Below are 7252 nucleotides of genomic sequence, written 5' to 3'. Positions count from 1 at the left end.
ATGGGTTATCAGATTTTATAAGTTTCGTCGAGTTTCGAGACGCGGGCCCGGGTTGGACTTTTTGGTTGATTTTGGGCTTTTGAGTAAAGATTCGACCTTTATCAATTGGAATTGTTTCCTTAGGCTTTATTTGACGAATTTGAGTTGGTTTTGGCTAGTTTCGAGCCGTTTGGAGGTCGGTACACGCGTGATGGCATTTTTAGAGCATCGTTTGGCTTGCTCGGTGTTGGATTTGGCTTGTTCGAGGTAAGTAACACTTCTAAACTTGGTGCTGAGGATATGAACCCCGAATATACGTGATATGTATTTGGTGTTGAGGTGATGCACATGCTAGGTGACGGGCGTGTGGGCGTGCACCGTGTGAACTGTGACTCGGTTATTTCTCTGGTACTGTGTAGTCACCTACGTTATTTGTATCCATGAAATCTCTATATGCTAGAGTAATTGAGATGTGATCCATGGTAGAAATCATATCTAGGCTATATGCTTATCTTGTTGGGACCCACTTGGGTCATTTTTGCTGTTTAATTACCTGTTTTTATTGAAATTACATATTCAGTCATACGCCTTCATCTACATATCATATCTCAGTCTCCGTTACCATTTATTGATACATCACATCATTATTTTTGGGTTGATCTTTCATGACATTGTGGGCGCGAGAGACTGGAGAGATTGATGACTGAGTGAGGCTGATGGCCTGTTTGTGAGTGATATTTATAGAGCGGGATGCACGCCATAGCATGTTATTTAATTTATGCCATGATTGGCTTATTATAGCGCTTGGATTAAAGGAGCCCCTCCGGAGTCTGTACACACCCCCAGTGAGTGCAGATACCTACTGAGTGCGAGTGTCGAGTACGAGTGTCGAGTGATAGGGAGGATTGAGTAACTATGAGGACTAAGTGGCTGTGAGGACTGAGTGACTATGAGGAATGAGTGACTGGGAGAACTGAGTGAATTGATACTCTGAAAGTATGCATATGGTTTTATCACTGAGTTGCATCGTATTCGACATGCACACTTGACATACTTGCATAAAAATGTATTTTTCTCATGTTGTACGGTATCACGTCATTCATGACTTCTCATACATATTGACATGTAGGCATAGAGATGTATTTTCCTCATGCCATTTGAAAATGAAACATTTACCTGTTGAAAGCTTTGGAAAAAATTACAGTTTTCAAACTTACTCATACTTTTGATATTTTTGGTGAAAGATTTGGGATTTACTGTTATACTTGAAAAGCATGCCGATTTTTCCGTAACTGTGAATGAACCGAGCATCATATCTCTAAGTTACTTTGTGTACCTTTTTTACTATATTGTTATGCACTATTTCTGGTTATTAGAGTTGGACTCTGACCCTTGTCCCAGCTCGTCACTACTTTTAACCTACGGTTAGGTTTGTTACTTATTGAGTACATGGGGTCAGTTGTACTCATACTACACTTCTGTACCTTGTTCATGGTAGCTCTAGACTTATGAAAAATCTGTTTATGTATAATTCAGACAAATGATGTATTTATTTTACACTAGCTTTGTAAACTCTAAATCTTTGAAGCTCATGATTTGTACTACAAGTCCTTGGGAAATATATAAGATTCAGATATTTTCTTTTATTTATTTATCTCATTAAATTTCATTAGAATTGGTTTAGTATCAATTGGCTTACCTAGCGGGTTAGGTTATGTGCCATCACGACTAGTTGGTTTTTGGGTCATGACATTTTACATAAAGTTACTATAGTCCGAGATTGCTAGAAAGGGCTCTTGATGTGATAAGGATTGTTGTCCAAGAATATCTGCTCCCATAAGTGATAGACAAGAGTCACAAGATTCGTGGAGTCTTTGAAACTTTAGGACTGGTATCAAACAACAAGTTGACTGTGTGCAGGACTCCTAAAGATCTCGAAGTATTAGGAAGTTAAATACTTTCTCCATGGATTGAGAAGATTATCCTTTTGCATATTAACTGAGGAACAAAATACTGCATTTCAAGTTCAACGCTCAAGCCGATCATTAGTGTCAATATTTTTCTTGAGTCTGTTAGTTCATGTGTATTAGAAAATCGAGTTGTAATCAAGATGTCATTCAAAGCTTGTTAGTTGGAGTAATTCTTTGAGTGTGCAAGCTAGAGTAACTTGTAATTCATTCAAGTAGTTGAAGTAGGAGAATTGTATGGGTATTGGTTTACAAGTCTTGTAATTAGTTCATTTGTCTCATTTTTTCTAGTGAAGTTGAAGTTAAAATCTTATGTGATAGGTCGTGATTTTTGCACCTTTGAGCCGGGTGATTTTCCACATAAAAATTGATGTTCTTGTTTTTTTCTGTTTATTTTATTTACGCGGAAGGAGTAAGGCAAAAAACTAAGTTCTTTAGTAAGTTAGGAAGGCACTCAAATTAATAATTGGTATCATAGCAGGTTTTCTCAAACTTAGTTAACACTTATAGAGATCTTGGAAGCAAAATGAGTGCTCCGCCTGGAATTAACGAGGGACAATCAACTACTAGACCACCTCTATTCAACGAAAAATACTACAGTTGGTGGAAGGCAAGAATGGAGGATTTCCTAACGGTTGAGGACTATGAACTATGGACAATAGTGAATCGAGGACCATTAACTCATACCAAACAAATAAGCAAAATGAAAATATTCCCAAAGACCCCTTTGAATTTGTAGCAGCAGATTTCAGGATGATAGAAAAGAACACAAAGGCCAAGAAATCCTCATCTGTGGATTTGGTCCTGATGAGTACAATAGGATATCTGTATACTCCAATGCAAAAGAGATCTGGGATGCACTTCAAACTGCTCATGAAGGAACAAATCAAGTGAGGAGATCAATGATTGAGTTGTTCACGATAAACTATGAGCTCTTCTCTATGAAGCAGTCTGAACCTATTCAGGAGATGATGACTAGGTTCACCATAATAACAAATGAACTAAAGCCATTGGGAAAGGTATTTACTTCTAAAGAGCTGGTTAACAAGATTCTAAGGATTCTCCCTGCTTCATGGGAATCAAAAGTCATAGCCATCCAGAAAGCAAAGGAGTTGGATAAGATTTCACTGGACGAGTTGATTGGGAACTTAAAAACTCATTATATGAGAAAGCTGGAACTACGCAAGGAGGAACCAAAGAGGGATAAGGCCTTGGTTCTTAAGGTATCCGAAGAAGATGAGTCTGACAATGATGAACTGGACCTAGCAATGTTCACTAAGTTCAAGAAGTTCATGAAGACTTCCAAAAATGCATCTAAGAGAGAAAACTGTGGCAAACCTAAGCAGATTGACAAGTCTTCATACGATGGGTGTTACAAGTGTAACAAACTGGATCACATTTTCAAAGACTGACCAATGTGGGAAATTGAATGAAAGAAAGAGCTGAAAAGGAGAAAATAGAAAAGATGAAAGAGCGAGGCCTAAACAAAGGCAAAATCCTAGGCAAGGGGTTCACTGAGGCCATGAAACAAGCCTTTCTAGCAGCATATGAAGACAATGGAAGTGATAAAGAGGAGGAGAAAGAGGACAAGGCTATTAGTCTTTATGCTGTGATTGATGCACACAAAGTTGCTGAAGTTGAACCCCCTGTACAGCTAGGAATGCATATAGGAAGACCCCCTCCTTTTGATGGACACCACTATGATGAATGGAAGATACGTACGAAAGCGTTCCTTCAGGATACTAATTTTGATCTATGGATAATTTTCAATCATGGACCAATTACACCTGCCAAAGTGGATAGTGATGGAAATAAGAGTGTCAAGATAGAGAAGGAATATGATGTTGAGGATCGTCACATGATCCAGAAAAATGCTAAGGCGAAGGATCTTCTCTAAAGAAGTCTACCAAGGAGTGTTCTCTACAAGGTATCCTCTTGTGTCTCTGCTCGTGATATATGGAGGACTTTGGAGGCTGATTTTGGAAATGAAGACATTGAGGTTGCCCTAATAGCAATTGAAGAAAGCCAGATAGAAGAGGAAGTGACAAGAATGATGGCTAAGAGCGACTCAGAGGATGAAGATGAATCAAATCAGGTAAGTATCTTTAACTTGAAAGAAAATATCCATGTTATGTCTAAAAATAGTTGATGGCCATAATAGTTACCATGATGAGTGAGATGGATAAGTTACGTGCTGGAAATGAATAGTTAGTAAGCAATCTTTCATGTGTTAAGCTTGATCTTAAAAAATTTGAATCTAACAAAGCTGATCTTGAAGGATAGTCAAACATCTTGAGGACCAAGTTCTTGAGCTCACTTCTAATAGTGAGCAGTAGTCTGTTGCAAATGGCAAGAGAATAATGAGTGATCTGCAAAATAATCTTCAAAAGAAACTGAAAGAGCTCAAAAATAGTTTGTATGATGCTGACTACAGGAATAAACTACTGTAAGAGAACCTTGAAAAAGCAAAGTATGAACTATCTAGGCTAAGCAAGTGGCATAAATCCTCTGATGCACTGCATTGGCTAAATAAAAATTACAGCACTAATAAATCACGAATTGGTTATAAGAAACCTACACCTAGGTTTGATCCCACGTATGTAGGAATTTATGATATTAAGATGTGCACTCATTGTGGGAAGGTAGGAATTTCAAAGATACTTGCTCTGTCTTAATTCATGCTCAATTCAAAAATATCTCCGGGTTAATTAAATATGTGGAGAAGGATGAAAAACCCAAAATCAATCCCCCCTGTTCAAGCTAATTGGATTGAGATCAATAAGAAAAGCACATTTAACACTCTCCCCTTCTAGGCAAGAAGAGATTTAATTCATCATTTTTCAACAAAAAGGGACCAAAGCTTGTCTGATTCCCAAGACTAACTTTTGATTTTAGTTGCAGGCTAAAGTGAGAGGAAATAATCAAGACTGGTATCTAGACAGTGGATGATCAAGACATATGACTGGAGAAAAAAAAAATTTCTCACCGACAGCCTTCCAATGAGGGAGTGTGCATTTGAAAATGGGAAGAAAGGACAAATAACAGGTACTGGTAAGATTGGTAAGTCACTCTCTCATGTTATAGAAGATGTGTATTGTGTAGTGGTACTTAAACACAATCTTCTCAGTATTTCTCAAATGTGTGATAAAGGCAATGAGGTAAAGTTTAATTCCACAATCTATACTATCACTAAGCTGGATACAAATGAAATTGTTTTGAAAGGCAAGAAACATAACAATGTCTACAAGATATCCATTATATATCTTCCTGAGAGTGAGCATGCATGTTTAAGTGTAGTGAAAGATGATCCACTATTGTAGCATAAAAAACTGGGACATGCCAGTCTGTCTCAACTCAACAAGCTGGCAGCAAAGGACATGGTTCTTAGGCTATCAAAAGTTGAGTTCACATCCGACAAAGTCTATGATGCTTGTGTCAGATATAAACATATAAGGTCATTCTTTAAATCTAAGAAAGTTGTCAGTACCTCCAAACCCCTGGAAACTCTTCACATGGACCTATGTGGATCGTTAAGAGCAGGGGAGAAAGAAGTATGTGTTTGTGATTGTTAATGACTTCTCTAGGTACACATTGACCTTGTTTCTAGCATCTAAGGATGAAACTTTTGATGTCTTTTGTGTGTTTGTCAGAATGATTCAACAGAAACTAGGGAGTGTTGTATCAAGTATAAGAACATACCATGTGACCAAATTTGAAAATGCTAAATTTCTGGAATTTTGTAGCACTCATCACATTGATCATAACTTCTCTGCACTCAGAATTTCACAACAAAATAGTGTAGTGGAAAGAATGAATAGATCTCTAGAAGATATGGGCAGGACTGATCTGCGACATCAGAGATAAAAGTTTAAGTGAAATTTTAAAAGTTCAGGTGATTCTATGCTAATTGCTAGTAGACTACCTAAGAGCTTTTGGGATGAGGTAGTTAATACTGCTTTCTACTTGTTAAACAAGTGCATGGTTAGACCTATTATTGAGAAGACTCCCTATGAGTTACTTCGAGGAAGAAAGCCCAATATCACTCACCTAAGAGCTTTTGGGTGTAAATGTTTTATGCACAATAATGGCAAGGAAGCTCTAGGTAAGTTTGATGATAGAAGTGATGAGGGAGTTTTCTTGGGTTACTCACCACATAGTAAAGCTTACAAAGTATTTAATAAAAGAACTATATGTGTTGAAGTAAATATTCATGTTATTTTTTATGAATCTAACAACATGATTGAGAAAGATTTACAAGATACAGACTATGATATAGGGCTCACTGATGAAGGAACTTCTGGAGAATCTAAACAACAACCTAAATGGGAATCAGGTAATCTTGAGGGAGATGAAAGTGATCAGGAAGAACAGGAAGAAGAGGAAACTACACTGACTAATACTCAGACATATGTAGCTGCACCCATTGGCACTGGCCCTTTGGGTCACACCACTCCCTAACCATCTCAAGGTATGCACGTTAGGCCATGGAAACATCAAAGCTCATATTCCCTTGAGAATATCATCTCTAATCCAAATGCAAGAGTGCAAACCATATCATCTTTGAGAAACCTGTGCACACTCACTGCATTTCTCTCACAGATTAAGCCTAAAAATATAAAGAAAGCCTTAAAGGACCCAGATTGGATAATAGCCATGTAAGAGGAGCTGAGTCAATTTCAGGGGAATAAGGTCTGGCATCTGGTTAAAAGACCCAAAAATAGAACTGTTATAGGTACCAGATGGATGTTCAGGAACAAACTGGATGAGCAAGGAAATATTACAAGGAACAAGGCTAGACTGGTGGTTCAGAGATATAATCAAGAAGAAGGCATTGACTATGATGAGACATTTGCTCTTGTAGCCAGAATGAAAGTTATAAGAATGTTAATTGCTTTGGCTGCACACATGAAATTCACTCTATATCAGATGGATATGAAGAGTACATTCCTAAATGGCTACCTAAATGAGGAAGTGTTTGTTAAACATCCCCTTGGTTTTGAAAGTGAAGAGTTCCCTGACCATGTTTTCAAATTATACAAAGCATTATATGGATTGAAGCAAGCTCCAAGAGCTTGGTATGAGAGGCTCTCAAAAATTCTCTTAACCAATAGCTTTGTAAGGGGTAAGGTGGACAACACACTGTTTCTGAAGAACAAAGGAAAGAATTTTCTGACTATGCAGGTGTATGTAGATGATATTACCTTTGGGGATACCAATGAAGCAATATGAAAGGAATTTGCTGAAATGATAGGGAGTGAGTTTGAAATGAGCATGATGGGTGAATTGAATTTCTTTCGAGGGTTCAG

The 7252-nt window shown here is 37.7% G+C and overlaps 1 protein-coding gene across 1 annotated transcript; it reads left to right on the top strand.

Annotated features, from left to right (window-relative positions):
- The first annotated feature begins 2472 nt into the window (after positions 1-2472).
- Positions 2473-3358, top strand: LOC138895480 (uncharacterized). The gene is made up of 2 exons (XM_070180169.1): positions 2473-2607; positions 2699-3358. The coding sequence occupies exons 1-2, from the start codon at positions 2473-2475 to the stop codon at positions 3356-3358; spliced, it is 795 nt and encodes a 264-aa protein (XP_070036270.1).
- The last annotated feature ends 3894 nt before the right edge of the window (positions 3359-7252 follow it).

This window comes from Nicotiana tomentosiformis, chromosome 7, assembly GCF_000390325.3.
Source record: "Nicotiana tomentosiformis chromosome 7, ASM39032v3, whole genome shotgun sequence".
Taxonomy (NCBI): Eukaryota; Viridiplantae; Streptophyta; class Magnoliopsida; order Solanales; family Solanaceae; genus Nicotiana; species Nicotiana tomentosiformis.
This window is presented reverse-complemented; position numbering and strand designations above follow the sequence as displayed.